The sequence below is a fragment of the Sander lucioperca genome, chromosome 9 (assembly GCF_008315115.2).
Source record: "Sander lucioperca isolate FBNREF2018 chromosome 9, SLUC_FBN_1.2, whole genome shotgun sequence".
Taxonomy (NCBI): domain Eukaryota; kingdom Metazoa; phylum Chordata; class Actinopteri; order Perciformes; family Percidae; genus Sander; species Sander lucioperca.
The window spans coordinates 9,637,401-9,649,687 of record NC_050181.1 but is presented as its reverse complement, the minus strand read 5'-3'; the positions used below and the strand labels follow the sequence as shown (position 1 = coordinate 9,649,687).

General features: G+C 40.0%; 1 protein-coding gene across 4 annotated transcripts in view; it reads left to right on the top strand.

Annotated features, from left to right (window-relative positions):
- Positions 1-12,287, top strand: part of agap3 (ArfGAP with GTPase domain, ankyrin repeat and PH domain 3) — a 124,652-nt gene that overhangs the window by 89,009 nt on the left and 23,356 nt on the right. For all 4 annotated transcript variants that reach the window (XM_036004780.1, XM_036004781.1, XM_036004779.1 and 1 more), the window contains 2 exons: positions 3,187-3,336; positions 9,435-9,590. In XM_036004780.1, coding sequence (XP_035860673.1) covers positions 3,187-3,336; positions 9,435-9,590 — 306 coding nt within the window. The remainder of the gene's footprint in view (positions 1-3,186; positions 3,337-9,434; positions 9,591-12,287) is intronic.

The following is a 12,287-nucleotide window of genomic DNA, read 5'->3' as shown; positions in this document are numbered from 1 at the left end:
TCGAGGGTGGAGGGGGAACTTCTGGGCGTTGGTCAGAATGATGTTGGTGGATTACACACAGCCGCAGATGATGTGCTACCCGGCCCCCATTAGCATGAATGCTTCATTATTCCACTACTTGTACATAATGGCAACAACTCCACGGAGGGGTCAGGCCTCGTCACGGCTCATCAACCCACTGACGGCCCGGCCTAAAGAGAAATGAGAAGCAAGGCAGCCCTGCTCCCCGCTAATCCATCGCCTCTACTTAACACCCCATCCCTGGATAGCCTGCAGAACACACTATATGGCTTTTGTTATATCTTTATACACATGACCATACAGTCAGCAAGAAATATTCATAATGGTGATTTGTATCCATTTTTAATTGTCATTCATTTTAATAAGAATTGTGCAGGAGTTAACTATAAATGTGTTAGAAGTATCTGTGTAGCAACATCCTTGATACGATAAGTATCAATTTGAATGTAGCTGAACAGGAGACTTTCCTCTTTGCTAATGATGTTTTTAATTACAATATTAAGATGCTGTGGTTGAAGAAATATTCCGATTTCTTTATCTATTTAAAAGTAGAATTACCACAATGTAAAAATAATCTATTAAAAGTAAAAGCCTGCCATCAAAATGTTACTTAAGTAGAAGTACAGAATTAAGTATCATAGTTAAAGTACTCATTATGTAACATAATGGCTGCTGTCAGTGTTATATTATTAAATATTACATTATTATTACTGATGCATAAAGGTGTAAGAAGCCTTTTAATGTTTTTAATGTTTACTACTTTATGCTGTTGGGTAGTTCAATCTATTAAAAATTGTATTTACAAAAAGCTAATGAATGTTACATACAACATACATACATTTGAATTTTACATACAAGAAATATTCATTTGCAAAGTAACTTATACCTAATGTTACAATATGTCCAATTAATGTAATGGACTAAAAAGTATCTGAAGTAAAGTGGACTAGAAGTAAAAAGTAGCAGAAAATGGAAATACTCAAGTTAAGTACCCATATAATTATACTTAAGTACAGTAATTGTATAACTGTACTTATTTATTTACCCTTTACTGCTGTTTTACTGCAAAAATAATGATACGTTTCATCAATAGACAAAAAATGATGGTTTTCAGCAAAATCTTATGTTGCTTCATAGTTTTTTATTGTTCTAAACATTTATTGCATTAAAAGTTGATAACATTTGACGTATTTGTATTTGACAGTCAAATCACCAACACAATCAACAACGTTGGCACCATTCAGTATTAAGTCTAACCCTTTAGACCTCAAATTGTCAGTTGTCAGGTTCATCACTGTTAGTCCACTTCTAAAGCTGTAAAACGTACTGGAGTCAGGCCTGGCTGGAGCTGCGAGTACAGTGATCTTTTAATGCCACAAGCTGATTATTTCTCCACTGTAATTACATTATCCTCCCCTTTATGCAGGAGTGGTCTCTGGGGACTAATGGATACATCCATGTATAATTCATTAATCATTAGCATCCAATTTGACAATTAGACATGATTGTTGAATTTTAAATATCAGTGTAACTTGCCTTGTAGTTATCTCACAGTTTTTTTTTTTCATTCTCTTTTTTTAAAGAGTCAAACTTCACACTTTGGAACTAAAGAAATGTAGATCTTTTAATAATAGTAGAAAATAAAGAAGCACCTCTCTAAACAATGAGGTGATTAAACATTTATTAGTGTAATATTGGATCAAAAATTACATGGTACTGCTGTGTTTTTAAACACAAAAATTTTTTTACAGATCACATTTTTAAATATTGCTTTTTTTATTCTTTAATTATAAACACGAGCAAAAGCCTATTTATAGAAGTCATGAGCTTATTTCATGTATCATTCATCTGTCACTTATTAAAAAAACAAAGTTTCACATTTTCTTTTCAGTAGCCCTACTCCTCGCCCCTCCCTCCTCCCCCTCTGCTCTGATTTCAGCATGCTAATTTAGTCAGTGCTCCTCAGCATGATTCCCTCGCTCTCTCTCCAATTCTCGCTGCGATTCTGCTCCCTCCCCTCTGGGACCTGAAGATTAATATTCCTGGGCCCAACAAGATAATTACTGATACTAATTAGACATGATTATGTGAATTTGATACACTTATTACTCTAGATAATGAGTAGGACATATTATCCTAACAAGCACCCGTGCCGCTTAGTTTACTTTACACATGACCCACACACTATATTTTCTGTTATTGTCACCTCAATCAGAAACTGATATTTTCTTATAATTATTGAATAAAAGGCCCTGATGTGTGATACCTATAAGATGAGAAAGCATTGTTGAGAAAATCAGAGATATTTCTTGTTTTCCAAAACAAAGCCTCTGAAGTTTTAGCCTTTTGATGGCTTTTTACCACATTAAATTGTATTGTTTTAGAATGTGGTTGTGCAGCCTGTGAATGAGTTATTGTGACAAATGTTAAGGTCAAAATACTGTAAAAATGACCTTTTTGACAAAAAAAAAATTCATTTTATTAACAATCCATCTTTTTTTGTGGGTCGTACAGAATGTTACCTTAAATTCAGCTAAATGAACTCAGAATAAAAATCACACAATTCTGTTTGTATTACATGACACAGTTCTATTCAGTTTGATGCATTGTAAATCTTTAGCAGTTAATCTGATTCCCCGCGCATGACTGGAAGTGTATCAATGAGTTTTTCAGAGTAGTTAGGAAGTGTTGTAGCGACTGCTCGCGAACAGGAGAAATGGACCCCACATGGCGCAGCCTAGCCCATGAATTAGTAAAGAGAGCCAGGCGTCCGTGGCTCGCCTGATTGGAAGTTAGGGAGAGAACGCCTGCTGACGCCAGTGGAGATCGATGTGGCAGTCAGAGGGATGAGGCGAGATAATTAGCGTTCAGAGTGTATCTTGTTAATTAAGGGCTAATTAGAGGCAGAGGCGGAGGGAGACGGGATTCGTGTGTGTGTGTGTGTGTGTGTGTGTGTGTGTGTGTGTGTGTGTTTTTTTAAGGGGCGGGGGGGCAGCATCATTGCAGTGCTGTAGAAACTACCCAAAACTGTTAACTCAATTGCATCATTATCACTATTTTACAGAATTTTTTTGTGTAAAGAAAACAATCCTACCAGACTAAGTTGTAGAAACCATAAAAAAAAAATCAGGATTCATTTTCTTGTGTCTGTCACTTATTTTCCAGGTGCTCCTCACTCCAACAGTAGTTCATCCCTCCAGACGGGCGCGTCGTTGTTTAGCGGCAGTAAGGACGGCATGCACCAACGCTCCTTCTCCGTGTCCAGCGCCGACCAGTGGAATGAAGCCATTAACACCAGTACAAGCAGCGGAGCCCGTAAGACTATATTCTACATTCCCATCCCCTAAATCTCTTCCAAAGTCTCACCATGCATAGTCCAATAAACATTTACATATCACTACCACAAAGATGAGTGAACTAAAAATGTAAGGGATCTGATCTAGAGGTGCGGTGTGATAGAGAAGCCATTTCCCCAAGCTTCTTAGACAGGTGGAACAAGCCTCATTTTCATAATTAGGTGATCAGGGCTATGATCGCTGTGACCTTTTTGGCTGCTTCTTGATAGAAGCCGCGTGTTCAGAGGAGAGGAACAGTGAAGGTTAACTTTCTGCCATCGATGCATCTCCACTCACTGCCTCTGTGTCACATTGTACCTTGACACTGTACTTGAGTGAAGTAAGATAATATATTCACCATGCATGTCTACACCCCCCACCCCCCCCCCCTTGTCTGTTTTCCTCTCTTTTCTTCCGAAGAGTAAAATGAATGCTTTTTGGGGGTACCATTCATCACCAGTTATTTCCCTCTCTTTGTGGTTGGCAGTAAAAAAGCACTTAAATGCACATCAACAGAATAACAGTCATTTCCATGCATGTTTGCACTCTGGTAGTTCTCATTAGCACGGCGGCGGCTCCCCCCCTCCCCATGGGCTCCCAGGGGCCCCGGCAGTTTAAAGAGCGCACTTTACGAGCGCTGCTGGAGTCCAACTGCACGGCCCTCGTGGTTCGGCAGACAAGCCTGTCTCTCATTTGGAGCTGCCAAACGATCAATTCTGCCTGGACGCAGGCACTTCCATCACCCCCTACCCCTGTCTCCCATCAGCAGCATGCCCAAAGCAGAATTACTTAGATTCGTGGGGTCCTCAAATAAATGAGCACAAGTGTGTGTGTGTGTGTGTGTGTGTGTGTGTGTGTGTGTGTGTGTGTGTGTGTGTTTTCTTGCAGATTTTTGTGTGTGTAGCTGTTTGTATGAGTTTTTTTCCACGGAGCGTGTTTGCGTCTGTATAACAATGTGTATGTGGGAGAAAAAAAGGCTTTATACTGGATGTTTGTGAATGTGCGTTTGGCAGCCGGTCTGCAGAGGACAAATAGGAATTCCTAAACGTTGTGTTGTGAAAATTAGGAGGCCTAGAATTTCCCATTTTGGTAAACTGAAAAGCTCTCAATATTAACATAGCTCATTAACCAGCATCCAGTCTTCAACTAAATCAGATCCACACTTTGCTCCTTTATTCTATTTTCTTCAATTATTTTCATGCTCCTCTTAAGGTAAGCACAAATGAGCTTGAATGAGGCAAATGAGCTGAAAATAAAGTAAAAATGTTGCATGATAGATATGTTGCTCGTCCTAGGGAAGGAGTGTCTCTGTAATTAGTGCATAGTCAGTGTAGACAGTTTAAGGCTTGACATTAGAAGCAACATCTTTGTAGCTCAAAAACTTTCTCTCAATATCTTGATTTTATGTCTCCTCACAATTTAAAAAGTGTGACTGGACTATCACAAAACGTCAAATTGATTGAAATGCGACCCTGTTATCTTTCATTCTAATGTGCCTTCTATAATCGATAGAGGATGTTCCACAGTGAATGGTGCTCATGTTTTGCTATTTGAATTGACTTGAACCTAGCCCAATCACTCCATTATCCTTGGTGAAGGTTGCAGGTTAACATAAAATGTGATTCTGAGATGCAAAAACAGCAGATTGATGATTCACTGGAGAATGAATGTGTCTTAGCCAGGTAACCATTTCCATATTATTTAAAGAATGTCCTCATTTGTAAACCTATTGAGCAAAGGCAGAACCAGAGGTAGTAACGTCTCTTGAATATTGAGAGCAGATTTTTGATTAAATCCTGGCCCAATTTTTCTATTGCTTGGATCCATAAAGACACCCATTCTTAATGCACGGACGCTTGTTTAGATCCTGCTCTTCTTCGTACACCTCAATCTTTGAGCCTGAATTAAAAGCAAGAGGCTCAGTCAGTCATCTGAGCAACATGATGGGCTGACAATAACTTAAGTCATGTTCAAAGTGTGTATATTGTCACATTTTCAAAGACAAAAGATTACTGTAGATCAGTGCTCTCCATGGGTAATGATTCAATAATCAATTCAATATTATCCTATCGTTAGAAGAGAGATATCTTGGTTCCCAGTTCTCATGGCCAAAAGAATATATCAAGTGAAATTAGGATCAAATCTGTCCCAACTGAAGAACTGAGTGTATAGTTTTTAATAAGATTTTGTTCTATCAAACACAAAATAATTGACTTAGTGTGAACTGAGCTGAAACAATTGGTCAAATAATAAAGTCGATCAACAGAAAATGAATGTGCAACAATTTTGATAATCGATAAACTGTTTAAATCTTTTTTTAACAAACCTTCACAGTTTCCATTGAGGATTTGTTGCTTTTCTTAATTCATATATGATAGGAAATTGAATATTGTTTTTTTAGGTTCTGGGAAATTATAGTGGCTGTTTTTTTTTTTTTTAAACTATTTTCCTAGATTTTTTTTTTTTTTAAACAGTCGTGGAAATAACCATAAAATGGATTAGTCCATAAAATAATTATTAGTTTCAGCCCTAATAAGAAGAGCAATATCATTTTTTACTATGTGAGTTTTGATATTCAATATCATTACATGTTGATAATTCTGCGCTAATTATCACAATATTATTTTTGTCCATATTGCACTCCCTCAGCCCTCCATGTAAAGTTTGCATTGCTGCCTTTTTATATATAAGTGCTTTTTCTCCAAGTTTGCATATCAGGACACAGGTAGTTAATGCACAGATAGCCTTTTCTTGTGGCGCTGTGTTTTATACCTTGGCCTCCCGATGCGAGGGAGATAGCGTGTGGGGTGTTTGATTTCTACGCTAGGCCGTAATGAAGTTTGACATTTAGTTTGGAGAGAGCAGCAGAGCGCGATCAGGCCTTGATTAGTACGCTCTAATTGAGGATAATAAGGGGGAGGCGGTGATTGTTTCTAATTTTTGCCATTAATTGCAGCCGTTGGCTTTGATTGAGGACAAGCAGGGCTGCCATGTCAAGGGGCCTGGCGGAATCATAGTGCTCCTCACCCGGAGCCTCTTGAATAACAATGAAATGACTCCCCCCCTCCTCTTCACCCCCGTCTTTTTCTCTCTCACCCTTTTTTCATTTTCATTCATTCTCAGTGTGGCATTGGTAAAGGCAGGAAGCTGTTAGCGGCCCATTCTTTGTCTCACCCATAGTCTTCACCCTGGAGCATGTTTTAAAACTGTCATATCCGTGGTGGGAGTGTAATACACTGTAATCACAGGTTAGGCTGATACCTATTCTGCTGCCCAGGTGATCTTGGTTGAGTGGGAAAGAGACTCCTGATCCCCAGTGTGCTTCATTACCCAGCTTGGTCCTGATGGCCCTCATACACACTACAACAGCTAGCTAATAATGCCACAGTAAATGCTTGTAGAATCAGTCCAGTTCTAACTTCGTAATTCTCAATTTAAGAACTATAATCTACCTGTCATGCATAGTTTTAAGCTGAGAAGCACTTAAAGGCAGGAGACTCTACATTATATAAAACCATTAGGTTTCAAGTGCTTTGATATTGTTGCTCAGTGATGTGTGCTGTGGTTGTATCCATTTCCTGCTCCTATACCTTCATGGTACAGACTTCTTAAAGTCTGATTGGTACAAACAAAGGAAGGTGTATCACCCCGTATATGTTTCAGGTGCAGGATGAGCAGGGCCAGGGTCATTTTCCACAACATTAGGGGCAGAAATTGATAATTAGAGGTGTTTATGACACGGTTGGGGCCCCTGAGGGGCAGCCCTCCCCTTTAACCTCAAGCGACATTAAACAAATGCTGGCTGTCACGTCAGAGGCAGGTTGGAGCTCAAGTCTTCACCCACCATACGGAGCTGTGCTGGCAGGACAGACGCTGGGATAGAGAGGGAGGAGGAAGCAGAGGGTGGGAGGGGGGGCCACATGGAGGACCCCTGTGCCCCCAGCTGTCTGAGCCAGCTAATGACTCGTCTCAGGGGGGCTGTTGTAAGAGAGCAGGGAAATTGAAACAGACGCCTCGACTAGGAGCTGCTACATGTGTGGCTGCGTGCTGCCATTCAAAACACCAGAGAGCTTAATGTAGGTAGTCCAGCACAAGCACCAATGTTATGTTTATTAATGTGATGGCATGTAATCAATATTGTTATTTTCCAAGTAGGACACATAAGGACACATTAACAAATTAAAGATAACTGTAGTTATAACTAATTATTTTTTTTCTAGTACTGACATTCTTGTTTGTGAACACCAGCTCTAAATCAAGTACAGACATAACAATGTGTGTCTCAGGTGTTGTCTCCTATATTTTGCCCATGCTCAAACCATGCATCCCCGAGCCGAGAGCTCCACTCTGCCCCCACGTTAGCATCTTCAATCCCCTGCTGAGCCCATCTTACTCCTCCAAGACAGCCCCATCTCCCTTAAGGTAATGACTGAATTAGGCCTAATGTTGTACACTGGCTAATGGCACAGTGCCGCACATTATAGCATGTGCAACTGGCAACGACAACAGCAATAATCCCTGAGCCCCTTGTCCTCCTGCACTCCACCCCTGGGGCTGGGACGGTGCACAGGGAAATGAATGGAGTTTGCCACACTACAATGAGCTTTTGATGGGAGACAATGGAGGAGGCTGCCAGCACCACACAGGGTGGTAAGAGGAGAGCAATATGGGGCCCATCTACCGGCCCTCCCTCCCTGCTTCCCTCAGGCCCCTGGCCCCCACTCCCAGATTCATAATGGCATCCGGAGGGGAAAAGAAGGGAAAGTGATGTCAAATGTCAGGAAATCAGAAAGATGGCAAGCTGACAACCCCCTCCTATCGTCCCATCCCTTCTATCCCTTTGCCCAACGGTAGCACAGGTTAATATCACATTTATAAAATCACTTACAAGAAACAAAGCCGACTCTTAGCCCCCTGTCACTCTCAGACATATAGAGAGCTTTGCCGCTGGCTAACTTAGGTAACCATTTGTTCCCTGATAGCCCCATACCTGTCCTTCACTCTGTCTAAAGCCGGAGCCACACGGTTACTTTTGGAGCACTCAAAGCCGTTTCCAACTCTTAACTGCAGTGAACACATTTTTAGGATGTGACAAGTATGTCTCTACATTGAATGAAACTCATAATGTCATTCATTATTCATTGTTCAGTGTCATTTCACAATGATTCATGCATATATACATTTGATACATATTGGAACATTTTCTGAGTGGAATAAGTTAAATTGAAGCTGCCAGCTTTGTTTATTTTTAAAGGAATAGTTTCACATTTTTCAAATCTGACTCCCATTTATACTCTGCCCATGTAACACGTCTGTGTTTTTTTGTTTTCACTGTAATACATTGCTGTCTTTATACTGGACTTGCAGCTTCAGCTGAGAGCAATGAATGCAATTAATAGCGGACTAATCAACACTTCCCATTAAGCACAAAAAATCTTCACCCAGAGCAAAGATTATGCTACAGTCCTCTGCCACAGCAATTCCTAGTTGACATTTCATCAAGTAATTCCTGTTTTTAAATTGGACACTCTTGGACGCTCTTAATCCATCTCCTGCAGTTCATTATGTGTATTTTATGTTTCATTATAGCAATAAATAATTAAACATATTCTTTCCCCTAGATAGTTTTAAAGTTGGACAAAACCTTCTGTCCACTGTATTTCTCAAATACTATATACCCATATATTCTTTATTTGCTTGTTTCAAATATTAATTTTTGTGTTTGCTTTTTTTCTACATGCTTTCCTGTTAAAAGAGCCTTAAAATGTGGTGTTTGTAAACTTTAAAGATGAGCTTAGTACCCTTGTAATGATGACCCACCAATGGGACAGGTGCATTTAAATAGTTTTATATAACGACTTGATTTGTAGCATCACTATTGCTTTGGTGTGTTTTTGTGGAGTTAGTATGGAACTGTAAATACCAAGCTGAAGCTGTGACTGTGACACTTAAACTTACCTACATGGGCAGTATAAAACCGAAATAAACTTTTAAACTAACTACTCTATTTATTTAACATAACTACCCTATTTATTTAACATAAGAAATAATAATTGTTTCCTGTCTGTGTTTTTTCAGCCAATGGAATGAGTGATCCTGCGAGTTCCAGTGTGGGCAGTGCCACGAGTCCTAAACTTGAGCCACCTCCTTCGCCACATGCCAACCGCAAGAAACACAGACGGAAAAAGAGCACAGGCATCACAAAGCCAGATGGCTTATCTGCAGGCAACGAAGGTACAGCACAATCACATTGCACAACAGTTTTGAAATGACCAAAAGTTCTGAAACAAAAAAGAAAATGGTCTATGGACACACAGGTACCAAACTAGCAAAACATTTACATTTACCTAATTAGTGTGTTTCCATTCACCTGTTTTTATGCCCATTTTATTATATATATATATATATATATATATATATATAATATATATATGCGCAATATTTCCATCACATTTTCTACCATTTGAGGTTTGGTTACGTCCTCTAGAATGGTTTATTTTAAAGAATTAACTCCTAAAGCTCGCATAGCGGTAGTTGGTGGAAATGTGCATTAATTAGCATTTTCTGTTGCTGGTTCTCTGAAAATTTGGTTAAAATTTGCTCTAAATTTGTATAGAAACCTGACTAATGTAGAGACCCTGGTTCACAAGGTCAGTTCGCACTCCCAAATCTGAATGTATTTATTTCTACAGAGGAGTAAAATACACAGATGTTTCAGCTACTTCTTCAGTGTGAAAAATTAGTTGTGCTCACCAGCGAACACAATTAGCACTTTTTTGCTGTTGGGAAGCCAGTGAGGGATCACATCCTTGGAGGTGCACAAGCGACTCCTATTGGCTGATCTGAATGCCTGCACAGAGGTGGGTGGGATGAGGGGGAAAGCACATAATGTGAGCATTACGCCTAACTGGCAGGTGAAAGGAAGTGGTAGATGACCCTATGTTTATCAGAGGAGTCATTAAGCTGTCTTAGCAGGCAAAAAGTGGAGTTAATGTCACAGACAGCAGAAAAGGGGAACTGCCCATACAAAATCAGGGGGAAAAGCTGGAAATCAAATGTTTAAATGAAACTTAACAGAACTTGTCTTTGATTTGTTATTCACACTGATCATATTTCTCCAGTCATTATGAAAAAGGCATATGAAGTACATAAAGGTGTGTAGTTTTGTATCTCTATGTGGCCCCCTGCACAGTTCACCATCACAGCCCCCATTTCTTTTACCGTAGTCTGAAAGGCCCGATCTCCAGAAGCCATGGCCCTCCTCAGCAGGGGAGTGGCAGTCGGCTCTCCACCCAATTAATAATGATTCTCCAGCCCAATGATGAATGGAGTACCCTAATTGGATGGCATTGTGAAAACACTGGGACGCATTTCAGAGGCCATAAAACTGATGTCACCGGAGTGGGATGATCAATCAACAAGATTGATACGCTGGATAACAACAACAATGGCATTGACGCCTCCTAAATGGGGCTTAGCATTTATAATCATTATACTTTTTTATCATGGTCTCTGACAGCTTCTCTTTAAAGTCTGAATGGGTCTGTTGACCACATTGTTGTTGAGAGTGAATATCATCAGCATCTTCGAGATAAGTGGTACTTCTGTTAGTAGTATGTGGTCACTACTAGTGAAAAGATCTGATCATTTTGTACATTTGGCATGGGCACTTACAGTTGCTATGCATGTGCAGAAGCAGTAAGCAGCTCCCAGCATAGTTTTCGAGTATAGAGTCTATTACTTCTGTTTTATTTGACATTACTTAGCTCATAATGGGACTCTTCTGTCATTATCAAACATCATCAAATCTCATCAATAAGTGCCGTACACAGGAATAATTGAAGTGAGATGACTCCTGGACTTCCTGAGGAGGAAATCTAAGAGTAATCAGACTAGAGGAGGCAGATTCTGAATGTTTCTCACGTCATCAAACACGCACATTGTTTTCCATCTCTCTCATTGTTCTCTGCAAGGTTTTCTATTAGCATCACCTTGTCTGTTCTGCTGAATGCTCTGGACTACAGACGTACAGCTTAAATATTGGATCCACCCAAGTCTGGGATGGAAGTTGTGTCTCCTGTTGAAAGAACTGAAGAGAGGGGAGCAGAAAGGGAGAGGAGAGGTGGAATCCTTGAATAAATTGCTATCAGTTTATCTCATTTACGGGGCAATCAGAAGCGTGCAATGCAGGCTGAAATTGAATTTTAGTAGTTGTGAAGCATCATAAATCAAAACGGCGTGCGCGTCTTAAGGTGAGAAATCATTTTGGTCAACATGGATGGGACGGGTAGGATGGAGCCTGGAGAAACTGTTACTGCACCATCATTTCCAGATATGGCACTACAGTACTTAGCGAGACTCTTCTACATGGCTGCTGAATCTTAGACCGTAAATGCACAGAAATATATTTTCTGCAAACGTTCAAATAGGCTTTCGGCGAGTTTTTAAATCACGTTTGAACCATTGTATTCGCTTTCAAATGCATTTCATTTCAAATCAACGTGAATCCATTTTTAATCTAATCAATTTAATTTGGGTAATGTATAAATTGTTTGTTATGTCTACAGTGTTACACTTCCACCAAGGATATGCACAACGGACACAGTCTCTAACATCCTATGCACTGTCAGAGCTGTGTGGTGTAATGAACTTCTCATGTGCTTAAAGAATGATGCAGGATGCATGGCGAGACAACTGACAGCCCCGTAATGTGTTTCCCAGCAGCCGCCCGGCGACGAGCTTTCTCGGTGTGTCGCTCGCCATAAACCCACTGGAAAATCGATGGCCGATAAAGAGTTGTGTTCAGGGGGAGCCCCCTCTGATTAATGCAGACTGTCAGGGAGCATCATTAATGTATTTCTCTTTTAAAGAAAGTGTATCAAATGCTCATTGTTTTGTATTGTCTTGTCCAATGTGAGCAGAAAGGGAGGT